The following is a 23,869-nucleotide window of genomic DNA, read 5'->3' on the forward strand; positions in this document are numbered from 1 at the left end:
AAGGACCATGAATTAAACAATAAAAGGCTACAGTAGACGACAGGAAGATAAATAATGAAGAGAATGAAGGAAAGATCTTTTTTTAGAAAAAGGCACAGAAAATGGCATTTTAAAAAACTAATAAGAGAAGAGAGGAAGAGGGTTATTGATTACTTAATTGAGAGGGAAAAGAGGGGAAGACTTAAATTAACTAGGTAAAAGAAAGGAAAAACTAAGCAAAACCAAGTAAAGAGGTAACAAGTGGAGGGGTGGGGCTTGAGAATGAAAGGAAGAGAGCCTATGGGAATAGGATTGCCTTAAAATTAAGCTAAAATAACTGCAGAGATATAGTATTGAATTTACAGAGGAAGGGGGAAAAACAGCCCAATTTTTTTTGCGGGGGCAGGGAATGAGGGAAACTATTAAGAGACAAATAGAGGAAAATATAAAATTAACTCATAAATTTAAGTATGAATGGACTAAACAGTCCAATAAAACAAAAAAGTAACAGATTGAATCTGCCCCCACACAAAACACATTTAAAAAACAAAGAGCCAGAATAAAAATGAGGGGCATAAAAGCAGGAATTGCAGTCATGCTATCAGAGAAAGCAAACACATTCAAAACATTTAGTGTGTGTGTGTGTGTAGTATCCCCAGAATTCTTAGTTCGATTTTAAGCTGTTAAAACTTAAAACTGCAACTGCACCAAGACTTTTTGGAACACTGTAAATAAAATGCTTAAAGCTACCACAGCCCTTTACATAAAGTAGGTACGTAATGGTGACTGAATATTATGAATGCTCTTAATCTATAAATGTGAATCACCTTTGGAGCCTCGGTATACTTAAATGGTACTTCTGTTACCTGTGTGGATATGAAGTTAGGGAGAAAGGTGAAAAGGGAAGAGAGAATTACAGTGGAATGTTTGCTATGGCAGTAAATTAAAATCTCTTTTTTTTTTTAACTTTCCTAGAAAAATTTCTGGGCACTAAAGCTATTTTTGGAAGGTCTCTTGTCCAGAATGCCAGTTCTTCATGATGTTGTCAGTATGATTGCCAGAGATCTGAGTTACCAGAAACACACTGTGCTAAAATTGTAAGTGTTTCCTCCTTGAACTACTCATTTAGAAGATGCCAGAAAGCAAACCTGAACAAGTCTTTGGTATTTATCAGACAATAATTGATACCAATGCGTTGTCAAGTAGTAGTTGATGAACATAGTTGTCCTGGCCACTTAAGCATGGGGTTTTTTGATGCATGGAAAGTAAACTCACTTTCCCTCTATTCCTCACCCAAATTGAAGAAATGTAACCTTGAATATTTTGTGTAGAGAAAATTGGCTTTCTGTGAGGCTTTGTGAATTTTTTATATTCCACAGTTATGAGTGAGTCATGATTCTGTTAATAGGCCTTAGAAGGCACAGCTGCTCTGCTAGAAGTAATTTCTGTTTCACAAATCACTGGCCTCTGTTGCTTATAAGATCATAAAAATAAGAGATGTACTTTTTATGTAAATGCTTTTTACCTGATAAAGTACTCATGTCTCATTATAATTCAAGCCCAATATGTATTAACTCCATTTTATTATACTGTTTTTTTACTTGCTTAGCTTTCTTATCCAGGGTTTGTTGGGTAAGATTTCAATTATTTAAATATTTATAATTTCAATAAAACTATATATATTTTATATTTATACATTTGATATATATCTGATGTATATAAAATATTTATGATTTCAGTAAGTATACATATATAGTTTTCCTATAAAGAAAATTGTATATAACCGGTACTTCACTCTTCTGTATTGTTCCTAAATGCGGTTTTTTAGCTGGGAATTTAAATAGTAATCCAGTGCTATGGGGAAAGCAAAATAATGATACATATTACATTAGCCTTTTAATTACAACAAAGTCATTTACTTTTTGGGGGGGCGGGGGGTTGTTTTGTTTTGTTTTTGCTAGGCAGTGGGATTAAGTGACTTGCCCAGGGGCGCACAGCTAGTAAAAGTTATGTGTCCGAGGCCAAATTTGAACTCATCCTCCTGACTCCCAGGCTGGGGCTCTATTCACTGCACCACCTAACTGTCCCAAGAAAGTCACTTTCTTTAGCCTTTCTTTGTCTTTGTAAGTACAGTGGTAGTAAGATGAACTTTGCATTCTTCCTGCTCTGAGAAAGTAGTGGTGCATAAGCTAATCACCAATTCTAAATTATTTATTTATCCTGAATTGAAAAGCATCATAAGAAATCTGCACTGGCTGGTTTGGCTATAGTTATGCTGAATGCCACTATTATTTTTCATGCATTTATTTTATCCTGCTTTTTTTTTTTTAAATATGGGGAAGGTGGGGAAATCCTTAAGTTTTAGTAGTGTCTAATACAAAGGGCTACTACTAGATCTAGCCTTCTTCTAGTCATTATCACAAGTGAACACTGGTGGTGACGTAGCTATGAGCTGTTTGAAAGATGACTGGTTTACTACAATAAATAAACTGAATTCTCCTCGTAACTGTTTGCTTCTCAGATGGCTAAGTTAGAGATTTTCAAGGCTTTCCATATTAAAGGCATTATGGAGCCTCGAACTTGGAAGAAGGAAAGTTGTCTATCTTAGGAAAAAAATCTGACTTCTTGATTTGTATCTTTGGAATATAATGAAATATTCCTTCCTTCTACCCCCAGTCATGGGGAGAGGGAGATGGTGGGAGGCTGGTAATATTCCATGAGTAAAGAAATAACCAAAGATCATCTGACCTGAAAAATAGGAATTCAATGAGATTGAACCCCAAAATGCAAAAAAAATAATTAATTTTAAAAAGGTCCTTGAGATATATGGAGCAAGAAATATGAGAAACACAAGACACATTTATATTTCTACCCATTCCTTGTCACCTTTCTGAGAAGGTCCCGTTTATAGACTTTGAAGGTGTTTGCCGTCATCATTAATAGGCATTTATTGAACATCCTCAAAATTGATGGCACTGTAGGAAAGAAAGGCACTTGATGCTGGTTTTGCATATGTTCTGAGAGAAATAAAATTGATGCTTAAATTGTCAAGTAGGCTTAATTTAAAGGTATGACTAAATGCTAAGATGTTTGTTTGAATAGGTGGCAAACCCTGGGTCCAGACTATGTTGGGGAGTTACTCTGCCTTTTCCTGAGCTTCAGGAATTCACAGTTGCAGTCTATTGGCATCTTTCTATCACATGTGATAATAGAAAACTTAAATCAGTGAGTATTATGGACATTAATTCTAACATAGAATGATTTTAAGAAAAATGACTTATTTGTACCAATGATGTTTTGCTGATAATTTCTTTCTGATTTGTCATCAGCATAGTCTCTTGACTGCTTCCTATTAGCTTGATCTGTTGAAAGATTTGTTTTAAATGGGCTTTTAATTCTACTGTTTAGAAGGTGGGGCAATGAAAATATTTATTCAGCATAGATGTGTTTATTTACCAGTAATTGAAGAATTATCCTGGATATGTTTGTGTCTTTAACATACACAGAGGTCAGAGTCCATTAAATCCTATGAAATTTATTCTTTTAGGATACGAAAGTTTACATTTTCATTCATATTCCCATAAGAATAAATCACTTGCCCTTCTCTAGGCTAGATAATGTCTCATTCATAAAAGACTTTCCAGTATGTAAAGCTACTTAGCTGATGTTGATTTCAGGACTCATAGGGTAGGTAGGCTAAGTCAAGCTGCAGTCTTCTGCATCATATAAAAGTAATAGCTAAATGTTCAGCTCCTGAAACTTTTTATTTGGGCGGAGAGAATTTGCAGGCCTTGATCTAATGTATCTGACAGTCAGCATCCCTAAACACAGTAGAGCCAATCCAGCTTCTTTCTTTTAAAGAATAAAACTACTAAACACTGACCTTTCCCTGTGAGTTTATGAGAAGACTTGATTTCTTGTTGAAGGTATCTTTGAGTCTAAAAAGTAAGTAGTCCCTTGCTATTTGGCACACAATGTATATGAATCTTGCTCTTTTCTCGTTCTCCTGATATTATGCAAAGGAAGAGTAATTAGTAAATAGACTAATTTGTAATTTCTGTCTCTTCAGAAGATGAATGAAATATCTGGTTTTCTTAATTTTATACTTGAAACATTCCTGTCATAGTTAAGGGATGTTTCTTCCATTCAGACAGCATCTTCCAGATATAATAAAAGAAAAATTCAAAACCCAGCAGTCTTTCAGTAAGATTGAAGTGTTTAGGGAAAGTTTTTAAAAGATTGCATAGAGTAAGGGACACCTTTCCTATATTGGCCCAGTTTTCTTTGTCAAATTGTCACCATTTGCACTTGAGTACTCAGGAGAATTTGTGCATGTGCTTTGTATGTTGCTTTATCTCTTAGCAAGTTTTGCAACAGAACAACCTTGGATGACTAAAAATTGGCAAGATTCCCCACCACAGTGAATATTCTCTCAAAGTCTTAAGCATCCACACATGAATACAGTTATCAAAAAACAATTTATTTGTTTTAAATTCAAAATGAGATTTTGAAAATATATACCGGTACCATAGATGATCCCCAATTTAAGACAACCTGATCATTTCTTTTTGCCTGTGTCCTTCCTTGGCATTGCTGTGGGAGTCATCTTAGGCCTGTCCCAGCTACTGGTGCTTTCCCCTCCCCATAGCCTTTGGAGCTTGGGCTCAGGAATCTTATAAAGCTATGAAATCCAGGGCTTTGGCTTTATCACCTGTCAGATGGATTTTTTGAGGACTGACCTAGGAATCTAATCACCATTTCAAATATTTTTATGGAAAAAAGATTTCAGGTTCCAAACTACCAACTTCTAAGTGAATTTTTAGAATGCAACCCATTAGTAAGTTAAGAACTTAGTAAGTCTTGTGAATCCTAATCCTGGAAATTGCACACTTTATGTGGGAAAATGGCATAGTTGATGAAGATATTAAAAAAAAAGAATTGTCTTACCTCCTTTTAGGTGTCCTTGGGCAAAGTCACTTGATGTTTTTCGTCTCAAAGTAAGTCTGTGTTTGTTCATAAGAAAAACTTTTTAAAAAGCATAGGATCTTCTTATGTATTTTATGTGTTAAAGTGATTTACCAAAATAGGACATTTTCTCTTTTTGCCTCGCTTTGTTGGCTTTTTTTTCTCTCGTTGGAGTCCAGCTGCCTTTCACATAATCCTGTTTTATAGCAATCTATGTTGGTGTCTTATTCTCCTATTATACTGTAGATCCTTTAAAAGAAAAGACCATGTCTTGACTAGCATAGTTCTCAGTACACAAAAGGCATTTAATAAATATTGATTGTTGTTACTTAGTGTGAGCAACTATGTTGTGGGTTTAAGAGAAATACATGTCTGCTTATTGGTAGAAATATTCAAATAAGACATCAGGTATTACCTGGGTTCATATAGACTAGATTATTAGAGACAGATACCATTCAGAAGTTAGGAAGGTGGCAGGAAATTTGAGCAGTGTGGAACAGTGGCATTCACACTCTTTATAGATGAACTGTTTAAGATCAGCCATCCTTGTATAACCACCCACATAACTTATCAGGGAAAGAGGGCATTTTGGTCTATTTTTGCCCGTATTAGCTCTGCCAGTAGTAAAGAATTTATTGCATGCTTGTTCACCCTGTACTTTAGGTTGTTAGAGACAGGAAGCTTAAGAGTTACTTTTTGGCTTGAAGTGATATAGGAAGCTAAGAGGACCGGAAAGTGAATGACAATAAGGTGTATTTAAAAGGTAAAGCAGGCAAGTTCCTTATATAAAGAAACCCACGATGAACCTCTTTGTAAACATAAGATCTCTTCTCTAATGTTTCTCTAGTGTGACTCTTCACCCTCACCCCCAAATTTGTTTTTCATTTTTAGATTTGAGGATATTGTGTGTTCTAAAAGCAATATGTACCTGTACTTCATTTTCAGGGATTATTCACTCCTTTACATTTCTGTTAATCCCCCCAAAAGAACACTATGTAATGGAATGCTGTATAAAAAAGATTACTAGCTGTGGAAAGAGGACATGGGTTCCAGAACAGCTCTACTCCTGGGTGACTTGAAGCAGGTCCCTTCCTCTCTTTACCCATCTGTAAAATGAGAGATTAGATCAAGGTGGGGAACCTTTGGCCTCAGGGCCACTTGTGGACATAAGTGCAGCCTTTTGACTGAATCCAGACTTCACAGGACAAAGCCTCTTAATAAAAGGATTTGTTCTGTAAAACTTGGACTAAGTCAAAAGGCCACACCCAAGGACCTAAAATCAGATTATCTCTAATTTCTATTCTAAATCCTATGACCCTTTGAATGTTTTGCATTTGATATTACTTTTAACATTTTTAGGTGCTTGACTTCATCCTAGGGTTTATAATATTCCTTTAAGCAAATATTTATTTTATCCCCTTGTTGTCTGTGTAGGCTTTCAAACGACCTCATCTCGAGACTGCAAATCATCTTCAGTTGAGCAAAATTGTATCTGTTTTGGAGAATTTGTAACTGTATTTCCTAAATCATTTCTCTTGGGAATTGTGAATTTGTTGTGGCTTGCTTCCAGACACCTACAAGTTCACCATGCTTTGTGTTCAGAATTTCCTCTTAAAGATTTGCTGGATGTTAATGTCTTGGTAGTAAGATTCCTGATTGCCCAATCTACTGGCCTGTTTTTATTCACCTGAGAATACATTCTGAATTGAGGGTGATGGGGAAGACAACCCTGTAGAAAACAAACCAGTCAAGATGTCTCAGTTATGTAGGTGCCATCGTTTACCTTCAACCTACCCAGTTTTGCCCTTTCCTGGATTTGGATAATTATAAAATATCTAAGGATTCCTTTCAGAGTGGAGATAGAGTAGTCATCTGACAAAGCAGGTATCCCCCGCCCCACAGATTACTCAGTCTTGTGAGTGTGATTTCAGTAAGCTGTGTTCATGCAGAATAGCATTGAGGAGGGTAGCAGGCCTGTGGGGGGAAAAAAGTGACTCAGGCATTTCCCCTTCTGGGTTAATTTTCTTTTAACCTTCAATCAGAAATCACAGGTGTGTGGCCTTTGACTTAGTATTTAAAACTCCATGTTTCCCCTTTAAATATTTAAACAGAACTGTAGCACCATAGGTTTTGTAAAGGTAGATCTGAGGAGTCCTCTAGATTTTCAAACCAGTTTTTTTTTTAGTTATAGTTGCCCAGACCAGGTTCTTAATTGCATTAATATTTACCATTTATGTTCTAATTCATAAAAATGATAACAGAAGTATAGCATGGCTTCTGTCATTTGTCCAACCTCTGATCTTAAATTCCTTTAGTCCCCCAAATCCTGCTGGAAGTAGTGTTCCCAAATGCCTCCTTTTAGCTTTGTTTGAAATGATTTCTGATGTATTTTTGCACATGTGGGACTTACAGATAACTTAATTTGTCCAGGTCTAAATTATTTTTTAAAAATCATATTCAAACTCTCAGTGATTATATAAGAAAAGTATCAGAATTTTTATTTGCTCTGCTTCACCTTGTGAAATAAAATTTTACTTTGTTATTTTTCTATGTGTCTTTCTTTCACACCAGATTTTTTTAAATGCTCAGTGGGTGAAGTTAGTTATTCTTCTGTGGTCTGTAGAAAGGCTAGAATTGAGCCAACTTTAGTTCATAACTTCTGTGTATAAAGCCCGAAGTTTCCTGTACTTGAGTGAATTCAGTTACATTTTCAAAAGTTTAAAAAAAAGAGAGAGAGATGCCCTCCCCAGAAGAGAGAGTAGGTAGCTCTTATCCCTCTAGCTGAATGTGGCTCTGAGAGGCCTCAGCTATGGAAACTTACAGGTCCTGTCTCTAGAAAAGATTCTTCTGTCTCTTCATGTGACTGATAACACCTCTTTTCCTTGGTTAGAGGCAGAGGAGTAGAGTGGAAATAACACGGGACTTAGAGAAGCCAGAAGACCGGGATCCCAGTCCTTCCTCTGCCTAATGCTAACCACATGATGGGGCATTCTTTCCTCCAGTAGCTGGTGCTGTTTGTTATACATTGGAGCTGCATAAACAGTTCGACAGGCATCTGCTCCACAAGGTTGCCGTGAGGAAAGCCCCATATGAACAAGAGAATGATGCGTTAGTAGAATCTGTTCTTACTTGCCTAGTTGTAAAAAGCAGGGGAAGGGGAGGAGCTAGAATGACACAGGTTGGCTTTGTTGACTTTCAGAAAGAATATTCATACTGTTTGCAAAATGAATTTTTTTAATCTTCAGAAAACAGGCACAAGATAGAAATTGCCTTCAAGGAGATCCCAAAAAATCCAGAAGACTTCAGGAAAAGAATACGACTGAGCAAGTTGCCATTCCTACCTAAGCTTTCATTTCCTGGACCATAAAATGAAATGGTTGGGCCAGGTGATTGCTAAGCCTCCTGCAGGAAGGCATGGTCATACTTGATTTACAGAGCAGAGCATCAGTAGTTGGCAGGCACAGAGCATGTGTGGTTCTAGGTAGGGCTTGTTTGTGTCCCCTATAAACATTTGTCTTTATCCTCAAAGGGAGAAAATACATGAATTTTCATAACTCACTGGCAAGACTACATATCATATTTATCTTCCAATGTTTTAATAAATAGTGATGGTACACATAAAAATTTATAAAGAGAACTGGATCATTGACATTTAACACTTATATAGCATTTACTATGTGCCAAGTACTTTATATTTAGTACCTCATCCTCACAATAACCTATCTGGGAGGTAGGTGCTATTAGGATCCCCATTTTACAGATGAGGAAACCGAGGCAGAGTGACTTGCCCAAGGTCACACAGGTTGTAAGTGTCTGAAGCAGGATCTGAGCTAAAAGTTGCTCACTCCAGGCCCATCACTCTGTCTGTTGTGCCACCCAGCTGGCTGGGGTGGGGATGACGCTGAACCTGAAAGATTTTAAATGGAGGTTGGAGAACTGTTTGTCAAAACTCACCTTTATTTCTTAAGTGTTGCTGACACCCCTCTCCTTGGCCTTCACATGTGCAGACAATAAAGGAGATGGTAAAGTTGGACCCCACGGGTGCTTGGGATTTGGGCTGAGATTCTTTGATTCCACACCCAGTAGCAGCCTTTCTACTCTGGTCCTAGGTACTGGTCACAAACTCCACTTTGGGTCAGGATGGCTCTGACCTCCCAAGTCCCTAACAGGAGGTGCCAGATGGAAAGGAATGAAAGTCAAGGGTCAGGCCACTTCACATTTTGCTTTCTTACCAGTTTCACTTCTAGGGTTTAACTACAAGACAGAAGAGAACGGGACAGTAAGAGGAAGTGGACGTCAGTTTTGACTGGGCAAGTGCTGATCCTGCATTCTTGTCACCTACTGCTTTTCAGATCCAATCTTTGTGTATAATGGAGTACAGTTAACCTCAGGTGTAATGAGCAGTCAGAGAAAATGGGCATCTTAAGAATTCCTGAAATCTTTGATAGTGTCTTAAGGATTATAAACTGCCTTACACACATAAAGGAAGTCATAAGTCAGGCCACTCCAACCCATTCCTGCCCCCGTGGGGTGGACGTGGCTGTTCACATCTCTTGGATGAGCAGGGAGTCACCAACTACAATCCTTTCAGTAAGAAGGAGGACCACCAGGCCTTGCCATGTGCCCTGCCATCTACTTCTGCCAGGCCTCTCCTTTCCCTCACAAGTGCAGGAGCTCTCTCAGGAATCCTGGGCCTCCCCCAGTTAGAACTCATGAGCCTGGGAAGAGATACTGTCTCACTTTTCTCTGTTTCCTCAACATTTAGCATAGTGCTCAACACATAGCAAGTGCCTAATGATGCTTTTTCATTTGTTCATTAAATCCATTTGGTCCAACAACCCTGTGATGTCAAAACTGCAAAAATTGGTATTCTTTTACCAGGACACTGCCGCTCGTGTTACGTGATGTGCCTAGGGTCCCATCACTAGTAAATATCAGAGGTGGGATTTGAAATCCTAGAACCTGGAGAGGTCCTTGGAGGCTATCTATCTAGTCCAACCTTCTTTATAAATGAGAAGCCTGAGGACCAGAGAGGTTAAGTGATTTGCCCAACGTGGCAAAGGTAGGTTAGTAATGAGGTTTCAAACTCGGGGCCTGTGACTCCCAAATTTGGTGTACTCCTCACCCTGTACCACAATGCCTTCAGATAGCTAAAAAAAAATGAAGTTCGCCATAAGGAAGAAAGCCTAAGGAAAAGCTACTTTGAGATCTGCAAAAAAGAAATGAAGACAATAGAATCATTTTTCTTAAAATATATGACAGGTTATCTTCCCTTCAAATAGAACTGGACCATACCTGTCCCACAGGGTTAAATATTTGATGGAACCCTTTGAGTTTAATTGAAGCTATGGAAGCTTCCTGGCCAGTAAGTCAGGAAAGTTAAATTCTGATTTGACTTTTCTGCTAATGCTGTGTTTGGGCAAGTCTCTCTCTGAGCCATTAGTTTTCTCCTCTACAAAATGAGGGGTTTGAATTAGATCAGAGATTCTTGGCCTGGGGCCCACAGACTCCCCCCTGCCCCCAGATAAGAGTCCATAGATATATTTCAGAAAGTCAATGGACTTCGGATAGGGAAAAAAATTGCATCTTCATTTCAATGTAATTGGTTTCTTTGTAATTTCATGCATTTAAAAACATTAATCTGAGAAGCGATCCATAGACTTTGCTAGACTGCCAAAGGGCTCCATCGCACACACACACACCCTACAAGGGGTTAAGAATCCCTGGACTAAATGATCTCTTAAGTTCCCTTTCCGTTGTGAAATTCTGTGGTTCTATTAATATTCTTTCCCTTCCATTCTGGGCCAAAGTTGCATACACAATAACCAAGTTTTTCTGTCATTCTGGTTAGTGAGTAAAAACTTCCCCTTTACCTGTAGCTCCTTTCTATAGAAAAGGCCATAAGGAACAAATCCAGTCCCACTCAGATCATGATGTGTGATCTGAAACTATTTCTATTCCAGTTTTCTTTGTAAACTGTTTGCCTTCTACCAGTGGTTCTACCAACAAGCTGGCAAGGAAGGCAGAGACTCAGATGGATCAAAGCAGTTGTGGACACATGGCCTCAGGAACAGTTAACAGCAGGTCTGTAAACAGTACCTGAGAAATGTTGAACACTAATACTATATGAAATTTGAATCTGCTGATAACTTCCTTAGCACCTCCTTTTCTGAGTACACATTCTGCTTTGCACCTTCTGTTCTGCCCTCCTTTCCAAACCCAGTTTAAAAAGCTGCCAGTGTTTTCCTTCTCCCCTAAAGTCACTCTCTCTCTCACACACACGCAAAACCCTCTACAAATATAGGTCAAGACAATACCTGTCCACAGTGATTCTCCTTAGTGTTTCAACTCTGATTTAGTTGTCCTCCTTTGCCCTCAATACTTCTTTTAGCAATTGAAAGTTTAATTCTCACTGATCACTTTAGCTGTACTAAATTCAGTTCTTTCTACTTGGTATCAAGTACCTAGCGTGTCTTGGGACCTCCAGTTAGGGACTTGGGAGGTCAGAGCCATCTTGATTCGAAGCTGAGTTTGTGACTAGTATCTAGAACCAGAGTGGAAAGGTCACTACTATATTTGAAATCAAAGAACCCGGGTCCAAATTCCAGCTCAGCTGCTTACAAGCTGTGTGACTTTGAAGAAGTCATTCAATCTTTCTGAGTCTCAGTCTCCACAGCTGTAAAATGAGAAGGTTGCCCAAGGATCATCTCTCCGGTTCCTTTCAACTCTAAATCTAAGAGTTCGCTTTTCACTCAACCAGTCCCCACAGAAGTTATCTACCTGCAGCAATGAGTGGATGATGTGGAATTATTTTTTCCCAAAGAATTTACCATTAGTAATTTGAATCTTAACAGCAGAAATGGCTTAATGTATTTTATATGGAACCATGTATTGACAGGCAGGTGGGCAGTGGATAGAGTCATTTTAGAAAGATAAACTATCCTAAGAATCCATAGTGTATGTATTTTTAAAATTGTAGTTCAAGTCTTTTCATTGTTGAGTAGGAAACATGACACTTTCTCCTAGCTGGTATGAGTGTGTCCAGGTATTGTCTGTCCTGGGTTCACATTGCCTCAGCAATGAGTAGTGTCAGTGATAGTGTCTCTTAGCAAGGTGTGAATTGTTTTGCCTTTTATGGGTACTTGTTGCACCATTGACACCAGGGGGATGATACCTGATTAGATGTCTGACTCTTCATGACCCCATTTGGGGTTTTCTAGACAAAGATGCTGCGAGTGGTTTGCCATTTCCTTCTCCAGCTCTTTATAGACGAGGAAACTGAGGCCAACAGGCTTAAGTGACATGCACAGGGTCACACAGATGGTAAGTTTCTGAGGCCTGATTTGAACTCAGGAAAATGAGTTTTCGTGACTCCAGGTCTGGTGCTCTATCCACTGCACCACCAAGCTGTCCCATATAGGTTTCTGGGGAAGGCAAAAACCCACAGGAAAGAGAAAATGTGCTGACTATTTATGGGCTCAAGTGTGATTCAATAATTTTTTTGTGGATTAAATAAAACTTGTCCTATATTCAATTCAACAAGCATTTATTAGGCCTGTGCTTTGTGTCAAAAAAGAATGCTAGGAACTAAGGATACAAAGATAAATGTAAAATAATTCCTGCTTCCAAGGAATTGGTATATTCCCATTAGGTCAACCTAAGTGCCTGCATGGGAGCTGAGGTTCGAAATTCTGATGTCCCCGCAGAGAACAGAGATTATCAGGAAGCCCAGAAGCCCCCAGCTTGGTATGAGACCAGGGTTGCTGGTTTGAGTCATCCATATTTTTTTTTCAGTCTTGTAGTTTGTTTTTATTAAAACCATTTAAAAGGAATCACAAAAAAAAAAATTTCAGACCTTCTGAAGCCATATGCTTAGGTATTATTTAAAGAATTAATAAGATTGGACCACTTCATGGACATAACAGAATGCCACAAAGTGAGCCTCGTGTGGTCATCTGGTTCAGAAGGTTCCAGATGTCTTTCAGAAATGAAAACTGAGGGACAGCTAGGTGGTGCAGTGGATAGAGCACTGACCCTGAAGTCAGGAGGACCTGAGTTCAAATCTGGCCTCAGACCAAACACTTGACACTTATTAGCTGTGTGCCCCTCGGCAAGTCACTTAATCCCAATTGCCTTAAAAAAAAAAAAAAAAAGAAATGAAAACTGAGCTGAAAACCCAATGTGCACAGTGAGGTAGGATGGTTATAATGTCAAAACAACTTCCTGGTTTTAAATGAAGTTCGCGTGGATGGCTCCATATTCATTTGCTGCTCTAGGGAAAGGCAGTTTCGTTTTTTTTAGCTGAGCCCCAAAGAAGAGAATGTGTGTGTGTGTGTGTGTGTGTGTACACATATTAATAGAGCAGCAAACAGATGACATCTCACCTCTCATCCCACGTAGTGGCTTCGATTTGATAAGATGGCACCACTATAAACAATGTCAGGCTTCCAAGCTGTTTACCTTCATGCTTTGCTAACTTGGCCTCTTTGAAAATTCTCAGCCACCTCTTCATAACAGCTGAGAGAAGGCAGAGAAATGTCTATGGGCTTCTGGCTTAAGTGAGCAGTTCAGTGGCAGCTGGAGATGGTTATTTACCACACAGGTCTTCAGATGCCTAGGAAGTTGTAAGAACTAGGGCAAAAGGGACCATATGTTCCCTAAACTTTGCACCATTGCCCATTCCCTGTTGGTCCTCTGTGTGGCCAAAGTATATTTGTTGATTTGAATTGGCAGAAGTGTGGGGTGGTGGGAAGAATGCTGAACATGGAGTCAGGTGGCCCTAAGTTCAAACCCTGGCCATGACATTACCTGTGTGATCTTCATATTCTTTTTCCTCTGTGCCTCAGAAATAGAATAGTGAACATGCCCTACACTGTCAAATGTGGTTGTTTGTTTAACTGTTTTTCTCCCTTGGTAGGGGTACAGCAAGGGATGCATATTGGGAAATGATTTTTTTTTTAAATCTGCAAAACTTTTTAAGCCTTAAAATGTGTGGAATAGTCTCCACAAAGTCTACATAAATGAAACTATTAGCAAATCATTTTATTTTCACGTTTGACTACATCAGTACCTAATAAACACTTGATAAATGTTTATTGATATACAATTTTAAAAATAATACATGTACGGTCTACTTGACAGGGGTTTTGTAAAAAGAACACTGAGGTTTTTTTTGGCTAGACAATGGGGTTAAGTGATTTGCCCGGGGTCACACAGCTAGTTGTGTCTAAGGCCAGATTTGAACTCAGGTCCTCCTGAATTCAGGGCTGGTGCTGTATCCACTTCACCACCTAGCTCCACTGTTCTAAAAAGAACCTGCCATAGAAATGTAAGGAGTTGTTACATGTAATTCAGTAGAAAAACTTCTTGCATTGGTTCTGGAGGAATACCTCTTCTTCGTAAAATGGTGGCACCTTTATTTCTGTCTGCTATTTCTACATGGCTAAAAATAACCCCAGAACCTTCCTATGATACTGCGCTCCTGCCTGCCTTTTCCTCTAGTTCTTTCCAGTCTTGCCTCCTTGATCTCTTCTCTCTCTATATATATAGAGGGAGAGATAGAGTTAGAGATACACACCCACACCCACACCCACACCCACCCACACCCACCCACACCCCCCAGATAGATGAGAGTTTATGGCCAAAGTTCTTGGAAGGTAAAACCATTTTTATTGTTCTCTTCTCCTCCCCTACCCACTCCATTAAATTCTGCCTAAATTTTCCTACCAAAGACAGTCACTGAGACTGAACTCCAACTAAATACCGAACCTACAAAAAAGCATTCATTACCTTTCTTAAAGTGGCCTCCAGGGATAAGTAGCACTTTTGATCTAAATCTTGGGGGCATGGGGGAGGTGGGGGGTGGTTAGGTCACATTTTTTTCTTTTTTTCCACATTTTTTTAAAAAGATAGATAGATTGATAGATAGCTAAGTGATAGATAGAAGACAGACATAGATATGTTTTGTCACTCAACTGGCATTTATTAAGACCGGCTATGTGCCAGGCACTGTGTGCTAAGTGCTTAGGGTTACAAAGAAAGGCAAAAAACTTGTTCTTAAGGAGCACAGAGAATGGGGGAAACAACATGAAAACACCTGCGTACAAACAAGATATAGACAAAATGAATTGGGAAGGAAGGCATTAAAATCAAGGAGGACTGGAAAAGGCTTCTTGCAGAAGGTGGATTTTAACTTTTTGAGACTTGTCCAAGTCTCAAAGCTAGTCCAGAGCTGGAAGCTAGTCCAGAGCTGATGCATCTTCCGAAAGCCTCAAAACTCTCATAGTTTAATGTTATTATGCCTGACAGCACTGACTTTATATTATGGAATCTCAGCCTAGATCTGAAAAAGCACCAACCTAGTTTTCCAGCTGACTTCTGTTCTTGATTAATATTTTTTGAGCTATATTAAAAAAAAAAAAAAAGTTGTAATTTGGCCTTAGTGCATCAATAATGTGATTCACTAATCTAAAGAAACTCCCAAATAAATGGACCCAATAAACTCTCCTCCCAAAAAAACCAAACCACATTCTGTGCTTTCCCTTAGCTCTAATTTTAAAAATCAGATTTACATTTATTTCTAATGACTTTTTGTTCTCTTATCAGGTAAGTGATCAGAAAAGCTAAGTTCTACCAGTAACTCAAACCTGCTGACTTACTTAACTAAGCAAAGAAAAAGTGGATCTCGGTCCAGTACTCTCTTTAAATCACTGCTGGAACGATGACACACTTTGATGTGACACACTTTTGAGAGAAACAGGAGCCTGGGGATTTAGGACGGTGCACACCGTGTGAGACAGTCGCTGTACTGCTTTGCTTCATGGTATACCTCAGTTATGAGGAAGGTTGAGGGGCAAGGGCTCGGGTGAAGATCAAGAAATAACTGGTACCTAAAAAGATGTCAATAAAACTTTTTTTAAAAAAAAGTCCACATAAAATTACCTATTGCTCTTAATAGACAAAAGTATAATGACACTACAGATCCCTAGCTGCCTTTGATTATTGTTTCCTATTTGGGGAATTTGTTTTGGCACAAAGGAGTTCCTAGAGGCATCCTGGCTGAGTGGATAATGAGAGACTTAGATCCAAGTGAACCTGCTTAGAGGACACAGTGGAGAGAGCGCTAGATTTGGAGTCAGGAAGTCCTGAGTTCAAAACCTGACCCCGACATTTACTGTGTGACCCTGGGCAAGTAACCTAACCTTTCTGCTCCACGGTTTCCTCACTTGTAAAATGAGTTGGGCTTGATAGCTTCTATGGACTCTTCCAGCTCACAATCAATGATCCTATGATCCAGATCCTGCCTTTGACATTTACCAGTTGTGTAAGCCTAGGTAAGTCACTCACTCTCTGTGCCTCAAACAACTCCCGAGAGTTTCTCTACTAAATCATATTGTTCAGTTGTTTTTCAGTCATGTCCACCTCTTTGTGACTCCATTTGGGTTTGTTTTGTTCTGTTTTTTTGCAAAGGTACAGGAGTGGTTTGCCATTTCCTTCTCCAGCTCATTTTACAGATGAGGAACTGAGGCAGAGTGAAGTGACTTACCCAGGGTCACACAGCTAGGAGGTGTCTGAGGCCGAATTTGAACTCAGGTCTTCCCAACTCCAGACTCAGTGTTCTATCCGCCACACCACCTAGCTGCTCTTAAAATCTGCTTTGCATATATAAACAGTTCATTCCCATTTCACTAAGGGTCCTATGTGCAAAGTAGATTTTAAGAGCAGCTAGGTGGTGTGGTGGAAAGAACACTGGGCGATTCACTTTTTGTCCTAAGCTATTCCAGAAGTTTGGGTGGAAATTCTTTGTGTTTCTCTTCCTACACTTTTAGGGAACAAAGGAGTTAAGTTCTGTGCTCTCTTAGCCTGACCCACAAGGCCAGAATCCAGGCTATAGCATCCTTAACCTTGCACCAGGTAATCAAGTATGTAACATCACTGAAGATCATTGGCATGGGACTTTGGATAAGCCAAATCAGAAAGTGAGAACGGGCCATTAAAGACTTACCTTGATGGTGAAAGGAAACACAAGAATTACACCTGAAAGACTGTAGGGAATGTTTTGGAAACTGTTCAGGAAAAACAAAAAGTTTTGTATGGATGCATAGCCCTGGTCCTAGAGCCCATTGGTATGGGTATTTCTCTTTATTTGTGAAGATGAAGACCCTGCCCTGTGTGAGGGGTGGGATGGAGTTATTGAGAGGCAAGAGCTTTATTTCTCAGCCAGTCCCCCTTTTGTGGACTCTACAAACAGGAGTCCCCCTTTGGGACTTTCCAAGTGAGCAGTTTCTTTAAATGTAGAAGTTAGAAGAGGCCAACCCCGCTTCAGGTTACTGAAGGAAAAGCCTCTAGGAAAACATGATTGGAGCAGGCAGAGCCCTCTTCCTCATCATGTCCGTATTCTCAGCTTGCTACTCAAGAGACTTGGGAAGTTTCCCCTGGGTGAGATCAAGGACACACTCTCTCAGCTGAGCTGAGTTATCTCCCTTTCAATGGGAGAGCTCCTTTATTTTGTATTGTATGTTTTGCTATCATTTGCCTAAATGGATTTCTTTTCTATTCTCTATTGTGGAACTGGAATTAGGTGGGGAAGGGGTTAAACTGTGGCTATAAAGCTTGAGGTGCCCTTTCCTCCCACATACAACAAAGTGATCAAAAATTCAGTCTCTAGAGGCAGCTAGCTGGTGCAGTGGATAGAGCACTGGCCCTGGATTCAGGAAAACCTGAGTTCAAATCCGACCTTAGACACGTAACACTTACTAGCTGTGTGACCCTGGGCAAGTCACTTAACCCCATTACCTAGCCCCCCCAAAAAAATTAGGTCTGTGAAGAGAGCAGAGTAGTGGCCTGGGTCCCAACTTTCTGTTTCCCTTTCTGGCAGGAATGAAAGTCTAATCCCTTAAGAGAAGAGTAAAGGGAGAAGAGGCTAGAGATGTCTATTCTGCCTCCCTTCAAGCCACACACAAGGATAGCTGTCCTCACCACATGGGGAGCCTCCCTCCACATGTGGGGCCCACCACCATTCCCCCTACTCTCTCATCACTAAATATGTACCAAAAAGCAAACTGCTGAATCCTCAGTAACACATGAGCTCCCACTCATGTCCTGTTGGCTGAGAACAGAAATTACAGAAAAATAAACTATTGGCCAGCTATTTTTACAACAGGAGACATAATGTAATGGTTAGCAATTTTTTTTGGAATAGTATAACTATTTAGTCCTTTTGAAACTGTGTAAAGAGAATTGAATTTCAGTCCCCTTTTCTTAACAGTCCCAGGAGGATTATCTATGTGCATGCATATATTCCGGAAGCCCCTATTTTCCTCTTTCCAATAAGCTATTATTTTAAGGATTGTTTGGACAACAAGTCAATCACTCTCCTGGAAGCCATAGCCCTTGAAGAGTTGTTCTCCCATTCTTGGAGAGGGAATTCCTGCCTCAGGTAGGGGAATCCCTCTAACCCACCCTGACCAACTTCATGGAATAGTCCACTTACAGGAGCGCCCTCCACACAGCTTTGTCTCAAGTTCTCAGAGCCCAGCTAGGGCCAATTCTCCCTCCTCTGTTCATCGCCTTTGGAATATTTAACCCCTGAAGTAGATGTGCAATTCCTTCCAGGGACAAATGTTAGTGCCTCCCCCCACGCCCCAACACACACACACCACTCAAGCACAGGGGGTATATAAATGTCGTTAAACTCCACAATGACCACTTTGTCTCGGCTGCTTTTGGTGCCCAAGAATCCCAAAGTACATCCTCACCCTTGGGCCTGGGTTTTTGTAACCAAGCTTAGAAGCACACAAAAATAGCAGTGTTTTCCTCAGCCAGATACACAAGGGTGGCCTGGGGGCATTTTCATGGAGAAAATTCTGAGCTGGAAGGGATCTTAGGAATCATCTGAGCCAACCCAGATACCTGAGCAAGAATCCACACTACCATATTTAGCATAGGCTGCCTGCTATGACTTTTCAAAGATTTCAAGTGATTATAGTCTTCTTTCTGAAACCAGACTATGAGCTTCTCCAAGGGAGGGGTTGTACTCGGTGACAAAGCAGAGAGTCCTTGAGCTTGGAGTCAGACAAACTGAGTTCAAATCCTGCCTAGACATCTAGCAGCAGCCATAACCCTGGACAGTTCCCTGAAACTTTCTGGGCCTGGGTTTCCTCATCTATGCAATAAAAATCTTGCATCTTGCTGGGGTGTGAGGATCAAAGCACTTTCCAAACCTGAAAACACTATATAAATGCTAGTTATTGTTATCATCTATACTAGGTCTACCACAGTGATCAGTACTGAGGGACACAAGATAAGCATTATTAAATACTAATGGAAACTGGAAAGGAATCAAAAAGAACTGAGTAAAATATGAAGATTGTTTGAAGTCCATTAGGTGTGCCCTTTGACTTAGAGAAACTCTGGAAAGATGACGAAGCAGCATGATAAGGTGGAAAGTAAAGACAGAGGACCTGAGTTCAAATCCTACATCGGATGCTCACCTGTGCAACCTTGGGCAAGTCACTTAGCCTCTCTGGGCCTCAGTTTCCTCATCTGTAAAATGGACTAAATGTCCTCAGAAGTCCCAATTCTAGATCTATGGTCTTTTCCCAGCATTGATCAAGACAGCTCCAATACAATAAATGACCTTGCCTTCAGACTTCTCCTCCCCTCTGCTTTCTGACATCACATTTCCAGAGAGATACAGAAAATGGCTCCTGTAATGCTCAACTTGGTCTTTCCTCTGCGTATTGAAATAGTTCCATGGAACAAATCTCAAGATGATTCCAGAGTGGGGTTGTGGGCCTTGTTTGCTGTTTCTGTTTAAAGGTTATATCTGAAGTCAGCAAACATTTATTAATCACCTACTATGTGCCACTGGAGGATATAAAAAAAAAGCAAAAATCACTGCCATCTTGGCATCTTCAGGTTTTCATTCCAAGCCAGCCTATGAGGATTTGTCCCAACAGGTCTCCCCTGAGTTGTTCTTTCCAGAAACGCTGAGGACCAAGTCTGGCTGATGCGGAGCTCTGGAGGTAGGTGATAATTCCTATATAATCCCCTTCTTAGAGAAGTGAGATTCTTTAAAGCAAATTCAGTTGTCATGTCACCAGACAAATGATGATTCATGCACAAATGTTGAGCTGTTGCCATTTTAAGTGATTATATTCTTATTAATAAATCCAACCCCAGCCACAGACTCACAGCATTGAACAGTTAAAATAAACCACAGCTAGAACTGTCAGGAAGTGCATGATGCTGTAGCAACACCAAATTAAACATTGAGGAACCAGGAGACACATCCCCATTAAAGTGAGATAGAGAGCAGCTAGGTAGTGTAGTGGATAGAGCACTAGCCCTGGATTCAGGAGTACCTGAGTTCAAATTTGACCTCAGACACATAACACTTACTAGCTGTGCGACCCTGGGCAAGTCACTTAATTCCACTGCCTAGCAGAAAAAAAAAGGGAGATAGATACTCACCAAAGCACTGATCCTGAGTATGTCGGCCACTGGCTTTGCAAAGACTCGAGGTTTGGGATATTTAGAATGACAGATGAAAGAGTGGAATAATGGATTCTTGAGGAATAATATTATCTTGGCCTTCTTGTGTAGAATGACCTAACAGGTCTGTTACACCTCTAATGGTAGTGAGTCATCTCAGAGTTTTGAGGGCAATCGTGGTGGCAGGGTCATGGTGACACTATTGGGCTTAGCCTCAACTTCCCATGTCTATTCTGTACCTGTGTGAGCCAAGGGGCATTGAGAGATTCAATCAATAAATTTATTATATGTAACACACTATGTTAGGCACTGGGGACAAACGAGGTGGTCCCTGCACTCAGTTTACAATATAGGAGAGATGATTAAACATGTACAATTAGAAATATGCCTAAATGCTTTAGAAGTTAGAAGGGAGGATAGAGCACCAGCCCTGGACTCAGGAAGACCTGAGCTCAAATCTGGCCTCAGTGACCCTGGGCAAGTACTTAACCCCAATTGCCTTTAAAAAAAAAAAAGAAGAAGAAGTTAGAGATTAGTCATTTTGGGGTAGGGTAAGCACAGTGGATAGAATGCTGGGCCTGGAATCAGGAAGACTCCTCTTCCTACTAAGTGACCCTGGGCAAGTCACTTAACCCTGTTTGCCTCAATTTCCTCATCTATAAAGTGAGATGGAGAAGGAAATGGCAAACCACTCCAGTATTCTTGGCAAGAAAACCCCAAATGGGGTCACAAAGAGTCAGACATGACTGAAAATGACTGAAACAAGAAGTGCAGGGAAGGGTTTTTGGAAGAGTTGAGATGTGAACTGGCCCTTCAAACAAGCATCTCTAGATACTACAATGCCTTTGTCTCATCTTGATCCACAACTAGTCAAGACTCTATCTAGGGTACCAAGGAGCAAGCCAACTAAATCTGAATTGGTTGCTAGGGGGTAAATTTATAGAATAGAAGAGATTGCTCACATAAATGCACCCATAATGGGATTTGAATTGTGATGGGATCAGAGAATTCTAAATGAGTCACAAGCTCAGTGTCCAGGCTTTGTTCATTTTACTATGGGCCACAGGGTCTTATGATGTTGATTTCTCCTTCTAGACTTTGCCTTCTCCTTTGCTGAGTTTTCCTGGAAGCAGCAGATTAGAATGAGGAATCCTTGGTCTTGATTCTGCCATTTATGAAGGTGTGTAACCTAGGACAAATCACTTCTCCCCTCCTGGGTCTCAGTTATCTCATCTCTAAAATGAAAGGCCTGCATTTTAATAAGGTAGTTATGTAGGGAAATGATTAGGGGAGTACCCCCCCCCCACACACACAATTAGCTTGATGAGTTTACTCAGTGTTAAACCTTGTGCTAGACTTTTGAACATATCTCACCATGGAGGATATGAAAATACAGAGATAGGGATAGATAGATCTAGCTATCTATCTCTATATGTACACACACACGCACACGTATACACCTGTTGGCACCTTGTTGAGAGAATTAATGATGTATGACTAAATATCAGTAACTGATTGGGGCTTTCACCAGGATAAACTGGTTGAGTTGACTCTTGGGTCGATGGTTTCATGTAGGAGAAGCCACTCTTTTGTGCTGGCCTACAAAATTAAACACTTTCCCCTTTCCTACCAAGATGACATGCAATCTGATAAAGGCTCTGCATATACATTCCTATTAAACATATTTTCACATTAGTCATGTTGTAAGGAGGAATTAGAACCAATAGAAAGAACCACAAGAAAGAGGAAAAAAAATAAACAGAAGGGAAAAAAAGAGCAAATAGTATGCTTCAATCTGCATTCAAACTCCATAGTTCTTTCTCTGGGTGTGGATAGCATTTTCCATCATGAGACTTTTGGAGATGTCTTAGATCCTTGCATTGCTGAGAAAGGCTAAGTCTATCAAAGTTAGCCATCGCACAACGTGGCTGTTACCATACATAACATTCTTCTGGTTCTGCTCACTTCACTCAGCATCAGTCTATACAAGTCTTTCCAGGTATTTCTGAAGTCTGCCTGCTCATCATTTCTTACAGCATCCCCTCAATTTCCAATTTTTTGCCACCACAAAAAAAGCTTCTATAAATATTTTTGTACACGTGGGTCCTTTTCCCATTTTTGTGATCTCTTTGGGATACAGCCCTAGAAGTACTATTGCTGGATCAAAGGGTATGCACATTATTATAGCCCTTTGGGCATAGCTCCAAATTGCTCTCCAAAATGGTCGGATCATTTCACAACACCAACAATGCATTAGTGTTCCAATTTTCCCACATCTTCTCCAATATTTATCATTTTCCTGTTTTGTCGTGTTGGCCAATCTGATAGGTGTGATGTGGTACCTCAGAGTTGTTTTGATTTGCATTTCTTTCATCAATAGTGATTTAGAGCATTTTTTCATATGACTATAGATATCTTTAATTATTCCATCTGAGGACTGCCTGTTCATGTCTTTTGACCATTTATCAATTGGGGAATGACTTGTATTCTTATAAATTTGACTTAATTCTCTATATATTTTAGAAATGAGGCCTTTATCAGAAACACTGGCTGTAAAAATTCTTTTCCAGTTTTCTGCTTCCCTCCTAATCTTTCTTTGTGCAAAAACTTTTTAATTTAATGTAATCAAAATTATCCATTTTGCATTTCATAATGTTCTCTATCTCTTGTTTGGTCATGAATTCTTCTGTTCTCCATAAATCTGACAGGTAAACTACTCCTTGCTGTCCCAATTTGCTTACAGCATCAGCCTTTATATCTAAATCATGAATCCATTTTGACTTTATTTTGGTATATGCTGTGAGATTTTGGTCTATGCCTAGTTTCTGCCATACTCTTTTCCAGTTTTCTCAGCAGTTTTTGTCAAAGAGTGAGTTCTTATCCCAGAAGCTGGGAAACTGTTCCTTTATTAAAGTACTTCTGCCTCACCTTACAGCTGTATAAAGGCACATCTGAGCTCTCTTGCTAGACTGAGAACGATAAGGTCAGGGACTTTTGTCTCATTCATCTTCTCCCCAACAACGATAACCTCATAAAAGGAGCTCAAGGAAAAAATGTGTTGAGCAAATGATTTTATGAGCGAGGACCACACATTAACCAGTAGCTTCCGTTTGAGGCACTAGAAATTACTTTTTTTGTAACTGGACCCCAAATAACTGGACCAGAGCGGTGCCACTGCTAGATTAACAGATGGCCCCTGATCATTTATATTGTCCACCCCCCCCACTTCAGGAGTTTGTAATTCCTTAATCTATAAAGCCAGGTGGCATGGATAATGCTGAAACCCTGCCATCTGCCAGGCCTGCTCTGAGAGACCTTCCTATGGCAGTTCATCCCCTGAATCCCCATTCCCAGCCCACGGTGGACGCTGATCCTAAGAGGATCTGGGAATCAGGTAGGTAGGTGCTGATTGTACTGAGCTGTGCAGAGA

General features: G+C 39.9%; 1 protein-coding gene across 1 annotated transcript in view; it reads left to right on the forward strand.

Moving 5' to 3' along the window:
* LOC114043640 overlaps positions 1 to 7,453 on the forward strand; it is a 54,845-nt gene extending 47,392 nt beyond the window's left edge. The window contains exons 19-22 of the mRNA XM_027862706.1: positions 955 to 1,076; positions 3,082 to 3,204; positions 4,937 to 4,976; positions 6,379 to 7,453. Of these exons, the coding sequence (XP_027718507.1) occupies positions 955 to 1,076; positions 3,082 to 3,204; positions 4,937 to 4,976; positions 6,379 to 6,456 (363 nt within the window). The 3' untranslated portion in view covers positions 6,457 to 7,453. The remainder of the gene's footprint in view (positions 1 to 954; positions 1,077 to 3,081; positions 3,205 to 4,936; positions 4,977 to 6,378) is intronic.
* Positions 7,454 to 23,869: the final 16,416 nt, after the last annotated feature.

Source organism: Vombatus ursinus, unplaced genomic scaffold, assembly GCF_900497805.2.
Source record: "Vombatus ursinus unplaced genomic scaffold, bare-nosed wombat genome assembly UNPS02014770.1, whole genome shotgun sequence".
Classification (NCBI taxonomy): domain Eukaryota; kingdom Metazoa; phylum Chordata; class Mammalia; order Diprotodontia; family Vombatidae; genus Vombatus; species Vombatus ursinus.